The sequence below is a fragment of the Arvicanthis niloticus genome, chromosome 11, assembly GCF_011762505.2.
Source record: "Arvicanthis niloticus isolate mArvNil1 chromosome 11, mArvNil1.pat.X, whole genome shotgun sequence".
Classification (NCBI taxonomy): Eukaryota; Metazoa; Chordata; class Mammalia; order Rodentia; family Muridae; genus Arvicanthis; species Arvicanthis niloticus.
The window spans coordinates 36,180,438-36,202,495 of record NC_047668.1 but is presented as its reverse complement, the minus strand read 5'-3'; the positions used below and the strand labels follow the sequence as shown (position 1 = coordinate 36,202,495).

The 22,058-nt window shown below is 46.0% G+C and overlaps 1 protein-coding gene across 1 annotated transcript in view; it reads right to left on the bottom strand.

Moving 5' to 3' along the window:
• Window positions 1-3,999: 3,999 nt before the first annotated feature.
• The window catches only part of Tpo (thyroid peroxidase), an 82,542-nt gene continuing 64,483 nt past the window's right edge, over window positions 4,000-22,058 (bottom strand). Inside the window, exon 17 of the mRNA XM_076942475.1 lies at window positions 4,000-4,563. Within this exon, the coding sequence (XP_076798590.1) occupies window positions 4,000-4,563 (564 nt within the window). The remainder of the gene's footprint in view (window positions 4,564-22,058) is intronic.

Below are 22,058 nucleotides of genomic sequence, written 5' to 3'. Positions count from 1 at the left end.
ACCCATCAAGGACCGCGGAACCTCAGGCTGGCAGCCCCATGGTTTTTTCCACTAGATTTGCTGTTATTGCACAGCTGAACCAGTCTGGCACCCTTTCTGTTGACAGTCGGGCTCCTACGAGTGCGAGTGGCCATGGCCAGACAACCAGAGGCCATGCAGTCAAGAGCTGCTGGGAGCTCTGCAAAGCAAGGGCCAGAGTTCCGAATAGAAACACTTTTCCATTGTTTACCCAAATCCCCAAGATTACACGGAATGTGGGGCTAGAGCAGCCATGGGCGAGGGTCCAAGCCCCAGCTCAGGGCCAGAGAGGAACCTTATAGGTCAAAAGTCTGTGACACAGTCAAAGTCATCTGAGAGGGGAAACCTCAATTAAGAAAACACCTCCATTAGATCAAGTTGCAGACAAGCCTGTTAGGGCATTTTCTTAATTAGTGATTGATGTGGAGGGCACAGACCACTGTCAGTGGTGCTATGCCTGAACTGGTTGGTCCTGGGTTCTATAAGAAATCAGACTGCCAAAAGCCATGAGGAGCAAACCAGTGAGCAGAACTCACTCCTTCATGCCTCTGCATCACTCAAGGTTCCAGATTCCTGCCCTGTTTGGGTTCCTGTTCCGATGTCTTTTGATGATAAACTATGATGGAGAAATCTAAGCTGAATAAACCCTTTCCTCCTCAAGTTACTTTGGTCATGGTGTTTCATCACAGTGATAGTAACTCTGGCTAAGATAGAAGCTGGCTAACCTGAAAAATCTATCTGTAGGATGATTCTTTAGCCTGGACTGTACTTTGAAAAAGTAGATGTCCTGGCCCCCAGTTTCTTCAATGTCTCTGCTACCTGGGTCTCTCTCAGGTGTTAGGATGGTCAGTCCCCAGGATGTAGTATCCAGGGTGTATGCCTTTGGAGCTTGGCAAGGAAAGAGCAAAGCAGGACAGAGATGAATAGAAGGTAGCAGACTTTGCCAAGAAGTTACTGAAGGACTCCTTACTGGGTGTGAAATAGGTCTAAGAAAAGCTTTCTCTGGGAAGAGACTTGGAAACATGATGGAGCACATTGTCTGACTATTCATCTGCTTCTCCTCACCTGTGCCAGATGTTACATCTACAGACACCTGGGGAGAGCAAGGCAGGCAGCATAGGAAAAGAGAACATTGCAAAAGAGAGAGAAAGATGCCAGAAGAATGCAGCAGATCCTGTTATAGCCAGTCAGTGACCCACCATGTGGTTACTGGGATTGAACTCAAGAAGAGCAGCCAGTGCTCCAGCCACCTCTCCAGCCTTCTATCTCTTTCTCAAAGAAGTTCTCCCAAGTCCCTCTGTCTGAGTTCTAGTTAGTGGGCTAGTTGGCTAGTGGGTTAGTTGGTTTATTTGGGGGGTGTGTGTGTGTGTATGGTTTTTCTGCAAAGGCACAGAGGTGGAGGAACAGCAGAGCAGAGCCAGAGGCATGGGTGAGCAAAGTCTGCCTTCCTCAGGATTGCCCATGTGCTACCTGAGCTCTGAAAGAAGAGGTGTGGGTAAAGCTGAAGAACTTGCAGATGTTCTAAGATGGGTGTCAGTGGGAGGTAGAGCATCTGGGGTCATCCTGTTTGCTGTTTTCACCTTGGGAACAGGATGCATTGAAATACTGACCTTTTCTCTAACTTCAGCCCCTGCTGCTCCAACAGTGAGAAAGCTCTTGGCAGGAGGCAAGAGCTGCAAATGCATCATTTCCATCAGGATAGAGTGGGACCGCATACAGGCCAGGGGATCCAACAACAGGCTGACTCCCAGCTGGAGAAAACTTTGGCTGTATTCGTGGGTGAGGGAGCTGACACATTCAATCTTTTTCATCCCATACAGCAAGACACAGATTGCAGAGTAGGTAGCCCTGCTTCTTTGACACTTTGAGAGTGGAGCCTGCTCTGCCTTTGGTCTTCCACAAGGTGGCAGCATACGCCTAGGGTAAAAAAAAAGGTGGCACTCTTGTACTGTAAAGGCATGCTCTGCCAAGGCAGGAGAGACTGGAGGGCTGGCCACTGATGAAGAGGACCCAGGAGTTAATCCTGACTTTTTACAGCTGTGTTTCAGCAGTCAGGCCTAGGAAGGAAACCTGAACTGAAAACTGCTGTAATGTGCTGCTTCCCGTGTCCGGAGAGCCGAGGAATCATGACAGCTCTCCTCTGTGAATTTTTTGACGTGCAGGCCAATGTTCTCTTAAAAGTGAGAAGAAAGGCCACTAGAACTAAGTACATCATTACAGAAGGCATCCTGATCTGCCTAGCCCTGTAAACAGAAAAAAGAAAAAGAAAAAGAAAAAGAAAAAGAAAAAGAAAAACCAAAAAGAATATACAACTGTTTAGAAAAATCTGAACCCAACAAACTGTAGCAGCAGGCCAGGTCCCATTTAACAGAGGAGCCAGGTTTGTTGGTTTCCTGGTCTCTCAGTATGTCCCAATTAGCTGCAAGACATTTGTTTAACAAAACAGACTTCTTGCTTTATCGGATTTGGATAAGGCTAAGATGGGAGTGCTTCCTCGTGAAGTAGTGGGGCTATACTATACTAGCCCACTAACTAGAACTCGGACAGAGGGACTTGATAGGACTTGTTCGAGAAAGAGATAGGAGGCTGGAGAGATGGCTGGAGCACTGACTGCTCTTCCTGAGTTCAATCCCAGTAACCACATGGTCTTCTCTCACAACAGGCTATAACAGGATCTGCTGCCCTCTTCTGGCATGCAGGTGTAAATGCAGATAGAGCACTCATACAATAAATAATTAAATCTGAGAGAGACGGGGAGGGGAGGGGCAAATGGAGGGGACAAAGGGGGAAAAATGGGACTTGAGAAGCAGCTAAGCATATACATTTGGCATCTGGAGGTTAAACACTGCTAAGTCTTTGGCTGCTATGTGTCTGATGTTCTGTGGGCCTGTGCAATGGAGCCTTTCCACGGAGATCTCTGGATCCGGCAGGTGCGAAGGTTCAGGAGAGAGTGCGAGCAGGGAGAGGGATTCGGAACCGCCTCCACTGCCTCCACTGGGGCAGCCGCCCTAGTTGTTCTAGGACACTGCACCCGTGTAGCTTTGCACTGAGTCGGGCCAGGCTGAACTGGGGAGAGACTCACGAGCCACCATGGAGTGCGGGGAAGCTCCTGAAGGCATTTCAGAAAAGCAGATCTCTTCCCAAGTGGCAGTGTTACAGCTCATAGGACAGAAGCTCTCAGACGAGGGAGTAATCTCGTACACCTTTATCCCTTCTGGATAGGATTCTTATATACAGTTTTGGGGTGGGTCAGGGTCTGGCAGCAGGTACTGCCTATTGGCTTGGTCTGAGAGCTTGGGGATACCTTATCTACACGTGGGAGGGCCTGGGATGCTGTTACTAAGTGACTGATGGCCACAGACCTCTCTGTGGTGGGCTGTGGGGGGCTGTAGCTATGTGAAAGGAGCCAGGGGCCCAGGAGTGTGGCCAAATGCCTACTGTCTCTGAGGGTCACTGGGTTTAAAGCCCGTGCTTGACCAGGTACCCACTGCCTCTCACAATCTACCACCCCACAAGGTTCCTAACCCCACAGCTGGCTCAGACCCTGCCCCGGCCCGCGGGGATTCGACGAGACCTTAGGGAAGGGGGCGAACGAATGAAAGGACAAGAGACACAAGGAATGAGAGCAAGTCTGAGGTTCTGATCAAGCTCTGAAACTTTAATTTTGGGGGCAGGTTATAAAGACACAGCAAACCGGGAAGTTTGGGCGAGGGTCATTGCTTAGGGCTATCCTACTATGGAATCCTTACTGTCTAAGACCAGTCCACTGTCATATCCTTATTGCCCTAGACCATCCCACTGTCATAACCTTATTGCCCTAGACCATCCCACTGTCATAACCAGCTCCAAGGAAATGCCAGACGTTCTTTAGGTTTCTGGGACCTGAGACCTGTGAAAGTCCTTTCTTAACCTTGTACTTGACTTTCTAAAACAGCAGGTAATTTCCTGGGCTTGGCTCCCGGCAAGACCCCCTCTAAGGAATCACACTGGGTCTTTGAAGTAATACCAGAGGACAACCAACAAAGACGGGCTCGGCACACAGCAGGAGGTGGATTTAGTCAGAGTCCGGCTCAGCACACAGTAGGAGGTGGATTTAGTCAGAGTCCGGCTCAGCACACAGTAGGAGGTGGATTTAGTCAGAGTCCCGCTCAGCACACAGTAGGAGGTGGATTTAGTCAGAGTCCGGCTCAGCACACAGTAGGAGGTGGATTTAGTCAGAGTCCCGCTCAGCACACAGTAGGAGGTGGATTTAGTCAGAGTCCGGCTCAGCACACAGTAGGAGGTGGATTTAGTCAGAGTCCGGCTCAGCACACAGTAGGAGGTGGATTTAGTCAGAGTCCGGCTCAGCACACAGTAGGAGGTGGATTTAGTCAGAGTCCCGCTCAGCACACAGTAGGAGGTGGATTTAGTCAGAGTCCGGCTCAGCACACAGTAGGAGGTGGATTTAGTCAGAGTCCGGCTCAGCACACAGTAGGAGGTAGCTGTGGTCAAAGTTTGGAGTTGGAAATGTGCTGCTACAAGAACCCAGACAGTTTTATCTTTTCCCTTTGCAGATAAACAAGAAACAAAAGAGCCAGGTAGGGAGCTCCTACACAGTATTGAGGTGAAGCTGCCTGTCAGGGTTTTTAGCAGAGTATTATATTTTAGCCCTCTCTGGAGGTTATAGATGAAAGAAAATGACTCACTTAGATCCGTAGGGTCTGTGCTACAGTTTGCCTCTCCTCCGTACTTGAGGTTTCTGCAGTATCTCAAGCTTGTCTGGCGTTGTCAAGCAGGGACCTTGAAGAGCACAGCTGCCCAAGATCAGTTACTGCAAAGCAGAGGGTGAGGTCTGCCCTTCCCGTGTCAGGGGAGTCTTTTTCATGACAAATCCAATTCATACAGCAACTTGCATTCAACCCAGCATAAAGGCCCCTGGAGCCTACGCATGGCCCTAGGAGTGGAGTTGGTCTTTGACCAGCCAGTGTGTTAGGCTGGGGGCTGGCTGACTGCTTGTGAATCCAGGCTGGGAATGACTCTGGGCACTTGGCCTTGTGGGAGGCCCTTGCAAACGTGACCGTGTGTTAGACACCAAGCACACCCTACATAGTTGCTAATAGTTCCTTCACTTTGTGTTATAGTGAGTTACCCAAGGTCATCCTCATGCAACTTTATATGTACTTTGAGACTATTCCCCCATACCCACCTGTGCCCTCTTTCCCAGCCTCCTCCATTAATTTTCTCTGCTCCCCTATACTGTTTTTCTTACATTTTCATATCATCTGTGCATGTGTGATTTTATGAATTTATAAAGCCTAAAACCCACAAATGAGAGAAAACACGCACTATTTGTCATTTTGAGACGGACTTATGAATATCATTATTTCCAGTAGTATCCCTTTGGGGAGCTAGACAGATGGCTCAGTTGTTAAGAGTCCTGGCTGCTCTTCCTTAGGCCCCAGGTTCTCTTCTCAGCCCCCACATGAGGATGCACAACCATGGGTCACTCCAGTCCTCTTCTGACCAGACATGCACATAGTGCATAGACGTACGTGCAGGCGAAACATCCATACAAGAGAAAAATATAAAAGCAGAGGAAACATTTACGAAGAGGATTTTGGGAAGGTCTTCCTATCTGCTGATGTTCATGGCTCAGGTCAGTGTTCTACTGAGTACCAGGAGTATGTAGTTTCCATTTTAGACACCAGGGGCTCCCTTTCCCTCTGGTTGGCCAATTTTGGTCTCTTGGGTCTGAGCTGATAAACTCTGCAGAGGACCTGGGTTGATAGACCCTAAGTAGAAGCCTGCTGAATGCCAGACACTTGGGCATGCAGTGAATAGAGCAGGTGGTTAGCTGAAAGCAAGGGTCACTTTGCAAGCAGAGTATCTGATGCTGTACCATAAGGGAATGAGGAAGACACCTGACTCTCCCTGCAGGGCAGAGACTCTTCTGTACTGAGTGACCGGATGCCACAACACCAGGCTTTCTGCCCAGCCATAAGTGGTGGCCCTTATAAGGTGTAGGCCACCGACCCGACTACCAACACTGTGCTGGAATTTGCTCCTTTATATTAAGGCCCAGAGGAGGCCAGTGTGAAGAGGTGTGTATGTTGAGAATGCTCTAACATGCTCATTTCAAGTTGACACACAGGCAGAGAGACTTACATTTTTTTCCCTTTTGTGGTACAAAGGTACTGGACCTGAGGGAGGGAGGAGCCCCAGCATGGCGACAGCATGGGGATGATGTCTCAAGGGAGCTGGAGGAGCAATCCCTAAGTGTTTCCAAAGCCTCCATTCCTCTGTGAGGAGAACTCCTAGACAAGCCTGGAGGCAGGAAGGCTGCTCCTCAGGGCCATGCCCTTGACTTGCTGAAGTTTGGCCTCCTAATCTGTTTTTTACACAGGAGACACACTCTTTGATGAAGCTTTCACCTGCAGTCCCTGTTTTCCATTGACAAGCAGGAGCAGAAGAGAAGACAGTGTCACCACAGACCCTGTGGACAGAGGGCCATGCTCTGGGTCAAAGCTGGTTTTTCTGAGGACACGGGAGCTGGTTTTAATTTAGGTCTTATTTCTTTCTTTTCTTTTTCTTTTTTTCCAATAAAGTGTTCTTGTTTGTTGGATGAATTAACTGCAGAAAGACCTTAAGAAATTCCAGAAGGAAAGCATGACCTACAGCTGCCGTCCTGAAGGTCCTGAAGAGTTTGAGCACTGTCCTAATGATCTAGGTAGGTAGAAGGGAGGAAGCCACAGAGCCATGTGGGGACAGGAGGTGCTGCCTCCTCCTCCTTCTCCCTCTCCCTTCTCACCCTTTTGCTTGTACTCTTAGGAGAAGGATGCTGGGGTGGGGATAGGAAGGTAGGGTGGTCGTAATTGTTGGAAGGTTAGGGAAGGTTTTTTGTTTTGTTGGGGGGTTTGTTCTGTTTTGTTTTGGGTTTTGGCAGTTTGTAAATAGTTTTTTTTTTCCACCATACATTCTTTGGTGTGGCTTCTAGGGATACTGGGTATTGGGGGGAGGGAGCTAGTGGGAGTTCTTAAGGAGTACCCAACAGGGCCAGCAGTGGGTCAGAGGGGAACCTCTTACAGTGTGTTCTAGACCCATGTGGTCTAGAACAGCATGAACAAAGCATCAGAAACCAGACTTAGGTAGTTTAGGCAACAGAACCTCAGGTGCTCTCCTGACATTCTGTGGGTTTGGAGCATACTCTTGGAGCTACCACAGAGTCATCTGTAGCCCCAAGTGTCTGAGTCCCTCCCTTTGGCATCATTGTCCATAAGACCCCCAGGGCACGTTTCAATCAACACAACTCAGACTCTCCTATGACACTCACAGGCACCAAGTGTCTGTCTGTGGGGCAGCACAGGGCCCCAGCTAATTTAAAGAGTCTGCATTGATTACTGGGGTCATGGGAAGTATTCAAGAACTCCACTGTCTAGAGTTTTCCTCCTAGAATTCAGTAACAAAGCTGAAAAAATTTAACTAGCCCACTCAACCCTTAATGATTCTATAAAGCAAGACTAAGGTTATTTAGAAAGTTATTCAAATAAATTCTGGCTGGAGCATATGATAGAACCTTTTTTATCAATTGCTTTTCTCATTTCTGTCACTGTTGTAAACTGTCACCAAACTGATCATCTCCCCCTTGGCTTTACCTGAACCACTCGCGTTCACTTAGCCATGCACTGCCTCTTTTATCTAGTGCAGATCAAAGGTCTGCACTAGAAATTGGCTTTAAGGAACTTTTTTCTCCTTCACAATCATTTCCGTGGTGATTAGCTACCCATATGCTCATTGAGGTGAGCATGATGTGTCTAGGCAAGGCTACCTGGGGGAGGGAGGTATTTCCTGTATCTAAGACTGCCTAATGGGTAGAGGGATGATGGCTGAAGGTATGTCTGAAGGCACAAAAGGACTAATGTGAAGGTACATTTCCTTCTTTTTTATTATTAAATTCAAAAGGGTTTTAACTTTTTATTATTTTATATCTTATTTATTTATTTGCTCTATATCCTGATTAGAGCTTCCCCTCCCTCCTTTCCTCCCAGGCCCTCCCTTTCCTCTCCCCTCTCCCCATGCTCCCTCTCCCTTTCTCCTCAGAGAAGGGGAGACCTCCCATGGATATCAATCCACTCTAGCATATCAAGCTGCAGTAGGACTAGGCTCATCTTTTCCTATTGAGGCTAGACAAGGCCTAACTGGAGGTAGAATTCTGATAAGGTTCCCCTGTGAGCTCCTGGCTTGTACTAGCAAAGATGGCTCCCCGTGGTGTCTGAAAACAACATGCTCCAATGAGTTCACAGGCTGAAACAGTGCTTTCCAAAGGCACCAGTTCATTAAAGCTTCTTGTCTGCCTCAGGTGGAATTTGAGCGACTCTTGCTCCTAGTTCTGAGAGCCCCTCACTTCTCTGAGACAGAACTGGATTCAAAGTGGAGTAGCCTGCTGTCTCTGATTCACCTTCCCCTTCTATGCGACAGCCCTCCCCTGTCATCCAGCCTGTGTGGGGCAACAAACCTTTTTCTCTGGAGTAGCAGCTACCCACAACCACATCTTAAGTTTCAGGTCTAGGTTGAGCATCCCTAAAGTGAGCTGCAAAGCAAAGCACACAACTTTCTGGCATGCCCTGAAATGGCTTGCAGGAATGGAAATGAATGGGTTTTCCTGGGTTTATGGGAAAATCTTATGGCATTTTCTCTGCCACCCTAGTATATGTTTCTGTTTGATAGTCATGGCTGCCTTTCTAGAAAGATCTCTTATTATCTACTAACCTACTCTGTGATGCTTCCATGGCAATGGTGGCTGTGCCAGCTGTAGCTCATGTGCGCATACACTGTCAGGCTGAGCTACATTCTGTAAGGAGTGTTATACTCTCTGCATCTCATGCTGGGAAAACTGGTGTGAACTACCTCTGTGTGTGGTCTCCTAATCCACACATAAGAGGTCTGGTTCATTCTTCTCCTGCACCAAACAGCTTTTCTAATACTGAGACCCAAGGGGACAAAATATCTCTATTGAACTCCAGGGTTTCAGAGAATCACTGACCCAACTTCTAAATCAAGTCAAGTGGGCAGGATAGTTTCTGCCTGGCCTGTACAAGCTATTTTTACTAGAAAAGCCCAGCCAATTTAAGAATGACATTGCACATAGAAGAAAGCTGGGGCCCCAGAGAAATTCTTAGAGTTTCCAATGCTCCTAGTCCCTCCCCCTGATATTCTAGTAGAGTCTTCACATGATAAAGCAAATATGAGCTGTTTAATTCGGCTGGTTACTGGGCTAGTCCTATGATCTTCCTAGGAGGCTAAGACATTATGTAATTGTGTCTCTTTTTCTAGATCTGCTTCAAGAGGCTTGGCCCAAGCTCTCCCCAGCCCCAACCATCCAGAGTTTATTTTGAGGATGAGATAAAGGTGTTAAGGTTGAGACCACCTGCCAAGAAATGGACCCAGAACTTTGAGTTGGGTCACTCATTTGCCAAGGCTGGTTTAATGAATACCCAGACACTGATCTAATGTTTGTCTGTGACCTCACCCCTGCCCATATCTGCAGAAACAGAGGGTCACAGTGGAAGGTTGGGGCTCTCATATAGAGGAAGGGGTTGAAAAGAACTTACAGAGAACAGGACCAGCAAGTCCTAGAGGAGGCCGACCAGGGAGGTCTATATCGTAGTCAGGAATCCATCAGTCTATATTCAGGGTGCTGGACCAACTTGCCCCCTGGCCTTGGAGATTCTAGGAAATACTCAAGCCAGTGAACAGATTAAGCATCCACAGAAGACAGGATCTTTCCATAAATACTCTTGTCTCATGAGACTTGCCTGTGCCTATGTGCATGTCTGCATGTTTGTTTGTTTATTTGTTTTCCTTTTGACTTCTCAGCAGCATTTTCTGAGACTGTCCTGGGCTCCTTCAGCATCACTGTCATGGAAGCCCTGCCTTGCTCCAAGCTGACCACAGCTCATGCTATGTAGGATGTGGTTATAGGTGGAAGATCCTCTGAGAAGAGGTGTGTGTGTGCGGGGTGGGGATAGGTGACAATATGTGGCACTACAGTGGTGTTTAGCAAACCTGGCTGAAAAAATCTCAGAATTCTGGATCTCAGACTCTAAGGTCAGAGGACCTGATTCCATCAGCCATTGAAGAAGGTCGTTTGAAGAACTGAGACCATGCCCCTCTTTTAAAAATCAAACTAAATCTCAAAAGAAATAACTGCTCATACAAAAGTAAGGAACTCAAATGTTTTCATTATATTAGTAAGAAACAAAGACTCATCCATGGACTAGAGCTTCACAATTACCATTTTCAAGGCAGATTTGGGTTCAGGCAGAAGGGAGAGGCGGTAAGTCACTGAAGCACAAACCAGCCAGATTTCCATGTCTTGTCTGGGGGATAGCACCTGACCCATCAGCCCTCCTCCCTCCTTATTCCTCTCTCCTCCCTTCTCTTGCCTCCCCTCTCCATCCTCCTTTCTTTCTTTCTTTCTTTCTTTCTTTCTTTCTTTCTTTCTTTCTTTCTTTCTTTTTTTTTTTCATCTTTGGCTCTTCTCTTCATGGGCTCAGGATCATCCTTCTTGTTCATGCAGCCTCTCCACAACTTACTGGCTTATCATGATACAAGCCTGGTAAGTATGCATGTGTGTGTATGTGTGTGTGTGTGTCCATGTCCTACCGGAAGATTCAGCACAATGGCTGCAACTCCTGGTGTTTCTTGAATGTCATAGATAAAGGAAAATGTCAGTGAGATGTCTCGTGCAGGGGAAATCGTTAGAAGTGATGGTTTCTCAACAAATCACCTCCTGCTCTTTGGGAAAAAAGCTGACTTTCTAAGCTGGGAAGAAGTCTCTTGGGGGGGGGCAGCAGATCAGACCAAGGCATTGACCAATCACCACTTCTTTCAGAGAATTCCACTTCTTCTTCCATACTTGAAGAATGCTCTGCTTCCAGAGCAGCCAGTGCTACTGGCAGACCCTTCCTTCATCTCCTTAGTGTGCCTCATGCCCCAGGACCCTGCTCTAGGGAGCAGGTGCAGGCTGACTCACCACTGCCTGGACAGTCAGGCTTCAATCTCGCACAAGACTGGGTGGCTTTAAGCCAATTCTGTTTTCTCAGCTCACCACAGTGCATGATCAGAGGCCTGAGCTTGGCCCCTCACAGTTGGTAGGTGACAGTAATGAATGAAACGGGTGTGACACGGAGGAGAGAAGGAGAAGAAACTGATTTAGGAGAGGAGAAGAAAGGCTAAGTGGGGTCAGATGGAAGATGCCAGGCAGGAAATGTTTCCATAGTGGCCAAGGCTAATACTGAAGCTTTAGTAAAAGCCCAATTCATAAATACAAATTTTATTTATCTTGCAATTTCTGTTCAGACCATGATCACATCCAAAGTCTGCCTCTTTTATAGTGATGACTTCCAGACTCTCTCTTTTAATGAGTTAGTGTCTCAGAAACTCATAGGAGTGCTCATCCTGCATGGATGTGCTCATCCCTGCATGCTAGTGCTCGTCCCTGCATGCTAGTGCTTGTCCCTGCATGCTAGTGCTCGTCCCTGCATGCTAGTGCTCATCCCTGCATGGACATGCTCATCCCTGCATGCTAGTGCTCGTCCCTGCATGCTAGTGCTCGTCCCTGCATGCCAGTGCTCGTCCCTGCATTCCAGTGCTCGTCCCTGCATGCCAGTGCTCGTCCCTGCATGCCAGTGCTCGTCCCTGCATGCTAGTGCTCGTCCCTGCATGGATGTGCTCATCCCTGCATGCATGCTAGTGCTCACTCCTGCATGCTAGTGCTTGTCCCTGCATGCTAGTGCTCATCCCTGCATGCTAGTGCTCATCCCTGCATGCATGTGCTCATCCCTGCATGGATGTGCTCATCCCTGCATGCTAGTGCTCATCCCTGCATGCCAGTGCTCGTCCCTGCATGCTAGTGCTCATCCCTGCATGCCAGTGCTCGTCCCTGCATGGATGTGCTCATCCCTGCATGCCAGTGCTCGTCCCTGCATGCCAGTGCTCGTCCCTGCATGCCAGTGCTCGTCCCTGCATGCTAGTGCTCGTCCCTGCATGGATGTGCTCATCCCTGCATGCATGCTAGTGCTCACTCCTGCATGCTAGTGCTTGTCCCTGCATGCTAGTGCTCATCCCTGCATGCTAGTGCTCATCCCTGCATGCATGTGCTCATCCCTGCATGGATGTGCTCATCCCTGCATGCTAGTGCTCATCCCTGCATGCCAGTGCTCATCCCTGCATGCCAGTGCTCGTCCCTGCATGGATGTGCTCATCCCTGCATGCCAGTGCTCGTCCCTGCATGCCAGTGCTCGTCCCTGCATGGATGTGCTCATCCCTGCATGCCAGTGCTCGTCCCTGCATGGACGTGCTCATCTCTGCATGCTAGTGCTCATCCCTGCATGGACATGCTCATCCCTGCATACCAGTGCTCGTCCCTGCATGCGAGTGCTCGTCCCTGCATGCTAGTGCTCGTCCCTGCATGGATGTGCTCATCCCTGCATGCATGCTAGTGCTCATCCCTGCATGCTAGTGCTTGTCCCTGCATGCTAGTGCTCAGCCCTGCATGCTAGTGCTCATCCCTGCATGCTAGTGCTCATCCCTGCATGGATGTGCTCATCCCTGCATGCTAGTGCTCATCCCTGCATGCCAGTGCTCGTCCCTGCATGCTAGTGCTCATCCCTGCATGCTAGTGCTCATCCCTGCATGCCAGTGCTCGTCCCTGCATGCTAGTGCTCATCCCTGCATGCTAGTGCTCATCCCTGCATGCCAGTGCTCGTCCCTGCATGGATGTGCTCATCCCTGCATGCCAGTGCTCGTCCCTGCATGGACGTGCTCATCTCTGCATGCTAGTGCTCATCCCTGCATGGACATGCTCATCCCTGCATACCAGTGCTCGTCCCTGCATGCGAGTGCTCGTCCCTGCATGCTAGTGCTCGTCCCTGCATGGATGTGCTCATCCCTGCATGCATGCTAGTGCTCATCCCTGCATGCTAGTGCTTGTCCCTGCATGCTAGTGCTCAGCCCTGCATGCTAGTGCTCATCCCTGCATGCTAGTGCTCATCCCTGCATGGATGTGCTCATCCCTGCATGCTAGTGCTCATCCCTGCATGCCAGTGCTCGTCCCTGCATGCTAGTGCTCATCCCTGCATGCTAGTGCTCATCCCTGCATGCCAGTGCTCGTCCCTGCATGCTAGTGCTCGTCCCTGCATGCTAGTGCTCGTCCCTGCATGCTAGTGCTCATCCCTGCATGCCAGTGCTCGTACCTGCATGGATGTGCTCATCCCTGCATGCCAGTGCTCATCCCTGCATGCCAGTGCTCATCCCTGCATGCTAGTGCTCATCCCTGCATGCCAGTGCTCGTCCCTGCATGCTAGGGTCTTTAACAGATGTCTCCACTGGTCCTAAGGGAACTAGGGGAACAGATGGATGGGGTGGCAGAGACAAGCCCTCTCCAACTATTTTTGGTGTTGTTAACATTTAAGGCATTCCTAGCAGTGGAACAGTTTGTAAGAATGAAGATGTCAAAGAGTTTAGCACCCCTAGGCTTGTTACAGAACCACAGAGTTCTGAAATGTCCCTTGGGGCTTTGCTTTTCCAGCAGAAGATGAATCTATAAGGACCAAGAGAGTAAGTCTCTATTGAAATTCTCACCAGCCAATACTAGGAGATCTCAGCATAGAGGTAGAGGCCATGGTGGCCTGGCTCTGTGAGGAAATGCATTTATGATAAGGAGGGGCCATAACTCTTGGATCCTCTGGTCATGGGGCACAATCCTATTTGTTATGCCCAATATCTGAGCTTTGAGGAACTTGAATGAATTTAATCCCCCTCCCCATGAGTCAAAGTGAAAGGCATCCCCAGCCATCATTGCCCAGCAAATACCAATTTTGCATAACTTTTAGAAACAGATCTACAATATTTTGGCATGTCTTATGCTTTCGGAAAATCTTAGTTTAAGTAAATGAAACTGTATATAAATTATAAAAATAAAATGTATATAAAACTAATAAGACAAGCTTGCGCACAACCACTATTTGCAAGCACATAAACACTTCCTAGCTAAACACCTTCCCATCAGCCCCAGTGTTCGTTTCTTCCATTGGCATCAATCATACGGGTGAGGACTAAATTCTGATTTTTCACTACTTCCTGAAGTACAAGCTTCTGGTGTTTGTGCTCTTTGGTCACATGCCCTTGGCGCCATCTGGCCCATGGCCCTTCCTGACCCTAGGCCTCCTTATCACCATGGCAGACATAGAACAGACACATCCTGAGATCTGTTCCCTTAGTAGAATGGTCATAGACTTTTCTTCCAGAAAATAGTTTGGAACCCATATCCTTTCCTGTCTACCACTTTGTGAATTTTTGAAATATAGCTCATTAAAGTGCTACACATATGTGTAGCTGTAAGAAGCTTTGCAGAAGATACTTGCAGACCCCTGGCTCTTCAGTGTCTTGTGGATGTAGTGATTGATGTTAAGGGAGTCTGTAAAGTCCACAGCATCTTCATTGTTTTTAGTGACCTTGAGAAACAAATCGAATCGGCTTCAGCAGCCAGTTCCAAGGGGACTCTCCTTGAAAGAAAAAAGAATCAAACTAGCATATGTGTGCCCTGTGTTGTGACCACGGTTGGCTTTCCTGTCACCTTAGATCTACCTTTGAATTCAGATGGCGACACGTTTCCTCCACAAAGCAGATTCTTTTTGAAGCTGGCTGGGGGTTGAGCTCAGAACTAGGAAGTCTTTGTGGTGATCACTGTGTAAGGGACTCTACCTTACACTTGATGTCCAGTTTGTTAAAGTCACATCAGACAGTGTCTCAAATGGGCTAAGGGCAGGACATTTGTGATTTGTAAGAAACTGAGTCAGAGGAGCAGTGGCATACATAGCCTGCTGTTTTCACACATGCTGTCTGCTCAGGTGGCACCTAAGTGGACACAGGGTCCACCTCAATTGTTTTCCCTGACCTTTGCAAAATGAACACCAATCCCATCAGTTGAAACAGTTACCTCTAGAGACACAGAAAGCATCTCCTTGTTATCCAAGAAGAAAGTGTGACTTTTCTCCTTCCGAACACCTTCACAAAGGAGAGCTTTGCATAAATACTATCAGATGTATTCAGTTGTGATGAATCAAATTCTACAATTATTTTAATAGAGCCTTTATTTTTGATATTTTTCTCACTGTAAGGACAGATACAGAATGTTCTTTCTCTAAATTAAACCCCCAAATATTTAAAGAATACTGTCTCGCAGTAACATCTAGGCTCTAAGTGGCGTCTCAGAAAATGACGGAGCTCGCTGGATATGGGAATGATTTTCCAGAGCTAAGTCACAGCAGACACTGTTTTCCCAGTGTTGGTTGGAGCTGCCTGTGCAGGCAGGATGCTCTTTCCTCATGGATGGCTGCTTAGTCCCAGCCAGCTCAACAACATGCCACGCTGTGCTTTTTAAGGTGAGGGATTGGCTATTTTGAGCTGCTCTGAGCTTGCCTAGTGGAAATGCTGCTGGTTCTTGACCTCAGTTTTCCATCCAGGAAAGGGTAGTCATTACATGTCACAGGATGAACCTTCTGCAGTATCTTGAAACCACTGCAACTGTTGGCTCCTAAATTGTCTCACCAACCCGGGAGCTGAGTTTCCTTTCTGCCCTGTAAGTCTATGGTTTTCCTTTGAAGTTGCTGATACTAGCTTACAGAAATCAAATCTCTAAGGGATTCTGAGGTCTGAGAAGAATGTGTTCTATTCTGTTAGGTCATCAACGGGAAGGTGTTCATCTTCTTATCTTCCCATCACCCATGTACACCAAGATTAATGGGCAAGCCATGCCCTGCCTGGAATCGATGCTTAGGAAAACAGGTGCTCTGGGACTCGGACATTCCTGACTTTCTTGAGGATCCACTCCTGAAAACTTCAGGAGTCCCACTCTGCTCAGGTTTGCTGACCCAGTCTCTTTCCTGCCCAAGGATCTGTGGCTAGTGTTTTCCAGGAGGGGACAGCTCGTTTCTTGCAGACTAGACTTCTTTCTTAGTTCCTTTCTGCTCCAGTACAGGGTGCCCTCTAGCTCCTGAGGAAAGACTTACCTCAGCTGGCCTCACTGGGCTAAGTCTATTGGTACTCTGGGCTCTAGTATGAGAGCAAAGGTGGTACTGGCTGTTGGTATTGGCATTGGGTCATGGGGTCGTCTTCAGTTCAACCCCTTTGAGTCCTATGCTGCTTCTATGGGGATAAGGACAAAGGGGTAAGTGATCCCTACTCAGGGAGGAGAACCCTCCTCTGTATCAGGTTCAGGTGTTTGGGAGGAGAGGAATATTTCTTCCCCTTGGCACCAGGCTTGTGGCTGCCACTTTTAAATTCAGAGACATTTTAGTGAAAGAAAAGTATAGCATGATCCCAGTGGAGCAGGAGAGATACGATCATAAAAAGGGAGCCCAGGAGATTCAGGAGTACGGCATTTTGTGCTGAGTCTGAGGGGAAAAATGAATTGTTGTGAAGAAGAATAATGGAAGGCCTGGGGCACATTGCTGCTGCTGTACCTGCATGGGCCAGCCTGGTGGGTTGGACACAGGTAGAACAAACTTGTCCCAAGGTCATCTAGAGAGAAGAGGAGGAGGTTAGGGGCAACTTTCCTAGGCTGGAAGGCTGGCCAGGCTGAGGATTCAGGTTTCTATGATTGACCCAGTGAGAACAGGACAAGAAGAAAGAGCCTGTTCTGTGCTCTCCACCCACTGCAGCTCATGACACTGATACCTACAGGACAAGTGGGACACACCAGAGGTCTAGAGGTAGTCCACAGGAACAGGTGGCAGTTTTGATGAAGGAGACATTGCTCATGGGGTGGCTGTTTCACAGAACTGGCACCAGGATGATTTTAGTGTTGGCTTCTTGGCCTCCTTGTATTTTACTCTCTCCTAACTCTTGACCAAACTCAACGTGACTCTAAAGGAGGCACTTCCTGCTATCATGTAATTCCCTTGCATTTTCATGAACAAACCTGACAGACACACTGCCCATGCTGAACAGTCTTGAGTCCACCACTGCCTGACTCACGCTGGGTTTTCTTCCTGTAGTTCTTGATAGTTTATTTCCATCCCTCTTACTGGAGAGTAGAAACACACCCAGTGCTTCTGAGCCTCTATAGTGAGCAGAACAGGCATACATTTATTTAAGGCTTTTTAAAATTTAGGGTACCAGGCCCGCCTGGAGCTATGAGACTTGCTGAAGGCACAGCAGAGAAGCACATTCTGTGATTTGATCAAAGAGCTGGCCAAATACTATGAAACTGGTGCTGGAATCAAGGGAAGAGATCTCAGAGCTTACAGCTTCCGGCTTGAAACACTTTAGAATATTTTTGGAGTTTGGAGTCTAGCATGAGGCAGAAGCTGGGCATCTTTGTCATTCCTCAGCCCACCTGCCCCTGCAGGTGCACGGCAGGTGACATAACAGAAAGGAGCGAACAGGTGTGTACTCTCAGCATGTAGCTATGTGACTCTGGGGAAGCCGTCAGTACAGCTAAGAGGATGCTGTAACAGCCCTCAGCTCGTACCACACTTGAGAGTCGGCAGTAAACCACGGTCTTCAGTTTCAGAGCCAAATAAGAAACTAGCCATGTTTGTATAACTCTAAGAACACAAAAAAATGAACCAAAATGTTTGAAATGAAAAGGCTTCTTTGTGCAAGTCTCAGAACAACACAGTAAGATTTAAGAAAGGAGATATGCCCAGCAGAGCCAATACAATGGCAAAACAAACAAAACTGCAACTGTGAGATTCCCCTATATCTGACAGCAGGTGGCGCTGTGGGACAATGGACAAGGCAAAAGCCACCTCGCATAAATCCTTAATGTTGGGGTCTACCCATTTGCCCGTCGTTCCTTTCCCCTAGACTCACAGCCCTCTTTCACCTTTTGGTTCTGGAAGGCTCTAGGAGTTCTATTCCAATGTCAGGAGATAGGAGAAGCCAAGAAGGTACCAAGGTGTGTCATCGGTAGTAAGCGAGGGATTAAAGGCTACCTGCCAGAGGGAAGACCCTGGGATAATCTCACTGGGTAAGGAATGCATCATAGTTTGAAAGCAGGTGTCCCCAAAGCCCAGGGCTAAAGGCTTGTACCCAGCGAGGCAGCATTGTGATGTTGGGAACTTTCATCTTAGTTTTTAAAAATTATCTTGTAAAGTAAGTAGTTTTCTAATTATTTATCCCTCGTTATTAAAAATAGATTATTTTCTCATACACTATATCCGGATTATAGTTTCCTGTACCTTTTCTCCTCCAAGTTCCTCCCCACCTTCTCTTCCATTCAGATCCATTTCCTTTCTGTCTCTTATTAGAAAAGAACAGGCTTCTAAGAGATAATAAGAAAACACAACAGAAAATGAAATAAGATAAAAACCACCATGGTGAAGTCGGACAAGGCAAAGGAACAGAAGGCAAAAAGCCCAGGAGCAAGCACAGAAGTCAGAGAATACCCCTTCACACACACAGGAAGGAGTCCCATAAAAATACCTGAAAAAATATTAGCTTGGAATCAGGAATGGTGATAACCTCTGGAAATTCTTTTATTGTTCAGGATTGTTTTCGCTATCCTGGTTTTGTTTGTTTTGCTTTGTTTTTTGTTTTGTTTTTATTTTCTATATGAAAATGAGAATTATCCTTTCAAATCTTTGAAGAAGTGTGTTGAAATTCTGATGGGGATTGCATTGAATCTGTTGATTGCTTTTGGTAAGATGGTCATTTTGACTATGTTAATCCTACTGATCCATGAACATAGGAGATCTTTCCATCTTCAGATATCTTCTTCAATTTCTTTTTTCAAAGACTTGAAGTTTTTTTTTTTTTATCATAAAATTCTCTCACTTGGTTAGAGTCACCCCAAGGTATTTTGTTTTATTTGTGAATTTGCATTATTTGTGTACTATTGTGAAAGGTGTTGTTTCCCTGGTTTCTTTCTCAGACCATTTGTCATTTGTATGTAGGAAGGCTACTGATTTTTGTGCATTCACTTTGTATTCAGCTACTTTGCTGAATGTGTTTATTACCTGTGGGAGTTCCCCAGTAGAATTTTTAGGGTCACTTATGTATATCAAATCATCTGAAAATGACCATACTTTGACATCTTTCCAATACTTTGCCCCTTGATCTGTTACCTTTTGCCTATGCTCGGCCCAGAGAGTGGCACTATTAGAAGGTGTGGCCTTGTTGGAGTAGGTGTGTCACTATGGGTGTGGGCTTTAAGACCCTCATCCTAGAATGCCAGCATTCTGCTAGCAGCCTTCAGATGAAGATGTAGAACTCTCAGCTTCTCCTGCACCATGCCTGCCTGGATGCTGCCATGTTCCCATCTTGATGATAATGGACTGAACCTCTGAACCTGTAAGCCAGCCCCAATTAAATACTGTCCTTATAAGAGTTACCTTAGTCATGATATCTTCTCACAGCAGTAAAACCCTAACTAAGACAATCTCCTTCATTTGTGTTATTTTTCTAGCTAAAGCTTCAAGCACTATACTAAATATGTATGTAGAGACTGGGAAACCTTGTCATGTTCTTCATCTTAGTAGAATTTGTTTTGAGTTTCTCCCCATTTAAGTTGATGTTGATCATGGTCTTGCTGTAAACTGCCTTGGTAATATGCCTTATGTCCCTAATCTCTCTAGGACTTTTATATCATGAATAATTGTTGGATTTTGTCAAAGGCCTTTTTTTTTTTTTTTTTTTTTGCATCTGATGAGATGATCATGTGGGTTTTTTTCAGTTTGTTTATATAGCGGATTAACTTAGTGATTTTTGTATATTGAGCTATCTCTGCATCTCTGGGATGATGCCTACTTGATCTTGGTGGATAATCTTTGTGGTATTCTTAAATTCAGTTTACATGTGTTTTATTGAGTATTTTTAAGTTTATGTTAAGGGAAAATCCATCTGTATTTCTTTATTGGCTCTTTATATGGCTTGGGTATCAGTGTAACTGTGGTCTCATAAAATGAATTGGGCAATGTTCCTTCTGTTTCTAGTTTGTGTGATAATTTGAGAAGTATTGATATTAACTTTTCTTTGGAGGTCTGGCAAAATTCAGTTCTAAAACCATCTGACCCTGTGGTATTTTTTTTTTTTTGTTTTTTTTTTTGTTTTTTTTTTTGTTTTTGGTTGGGAGACATTTAATGACTACTTTTATTTTACTAGGGGTTATATGTCTGTTTAAATTGCTTATCTGATCTTAATTTACTTTGGTAAGTAAGACCTATTTATAAAATTATTTATTTCTTTTAGATTTCCTATTTGGTAGAATAGCTGTTTTTAAAGCATGCCTTTATGAGTCTCTGGATTTCCCTGGTGTTGTTATGTCCCCTTTTCCATTTTTGATTTTGTTAATTTAGTTGAGACTTTGTTGATTTCTTTGATTTTTCTCAAAGAACCAGCTCTCTGCTTCATTAACTCTTTGTGTTTCTTTATTTTCATTTTATTTATTTCAGCCCCAAGTTAGAATATTTCCTGCTGTCTATTCCCTTTGGGTATAATTACTTCTTTTTGTTCTAGAACTTTCAGATATGCTGTTAGGTTGCTAGTATGAGGTCTCTCTAGTTTTTTGTTTTGAATGTAGACATTTAGTGCTATGAACTTGTCTCTTGGAGCCAACTTCAGTGTGTCCCATATGTTTGGGCATATTGTGTCTTCATTTTCATTCAATTCAAGAAAGTCTTTAATTTCTTTATTCATGACGTGACCTATTTTTTAATCATAGAAAATTGTTTAGTTTCCATGAGTTTGTAAGGTTTCTGTTGTTGATATCCAGCTTTTAAAATGTAGTGGTCTGATAAGATACAGGTAGTTATTTCTATTTTCTTGTATATGTTGAGACTTGCTTTGGGGCTGAATATGTGATCAGTTTTGGAGAAAGGTTCTTAAGGTGCAGAGAAGAAGGTATATTTAGAGTTTTGGTGAAATGTTTTGTAAATATCTGTTAGACCCATTTGGTTTAGAACAGCAATTAGCTCCAACATTGCTCTGTTTAGTTTTTATCTGCATGAACTGACTATTGATGAGAGTCAGGTATTTAAGTCTTCTATTATCAGTGTGTGAGGGTCAATGTGTGATTTAAGCTGTAGGAGTGTTCCTTTTACAAACTTTGATGTCCCTGCATTTGGGACATAGATGTTAACAATGGAAATGTCATCTTGGTGGATTTTTCCTTTGAGTATGTGGTGTCCTTCCCTGTCTCTTCCAACTAGTTTGGTTTGAAGTCTATTCTGTTAGATATGAAAATAGTGCCATCAGTTTGCTTCTTAGGTTTGTTAACTATTCTTTGATGTTGTTATTCTCGCCTCCTTCCCCTCCGCCATACCCTCCCATCCTCCTACTGATCCCCGTGCTCCCCTCTCCCACGCCCTCCCATTTTCCTGCTGGTCCCTATACAGCCCACTCCTGTATCAGCTGGTCCTCCTGATGGTCCCCATCCTCCCTCTCCCATACCTTCCTGTCCTTTCACTCATAGCATTCTCTCCTCTCCAGTAACCTTCTTGATTATTCCCTTTCTCCCTCTTCTCCCTTCCTCCAGAGATCTTTCCCCCCCTCACATGGCTCTCTTTCTAGTTTTAGTACCTATACCCTCCCTGCTTTCATACAGTTGTAAAAATTAAACCTACAATCTTCGTATGAGAGAAAACCTGCTGTCTGTCTCTCAGAATCTTATTTCGGTTACTGAAATAATCTCTAACTATCCATTTCCATACAAATGTCAGGATTTCAGTTTTTTTTAAAGGCTAGATAAACTTGTATTGTGTTTATGTACCACATTTTCTTTTTCCATTTATCTCCTAATGGATACCTAGGCTGGGTCCATTTTTGAGCTCCTGTGCAGGTATCTCTGTGGTGTGTTGGCTTAGAACCTCCAGGTTCATGCTCAGGAGTGATATAGCCAGATCAAATGGTAACTCTAGTTTTAGTTCTGTGATACCGATAGCAGCTGCACCCACTTATCAGTTAAGTGATTGGACTCCCAAGAGCTAGGCCTAATGGGAAGATCAGTGGAACAGGCCCTTCCCCGTGGTTTTTGTGTTGAGCAGCTTTGTTGCACCATA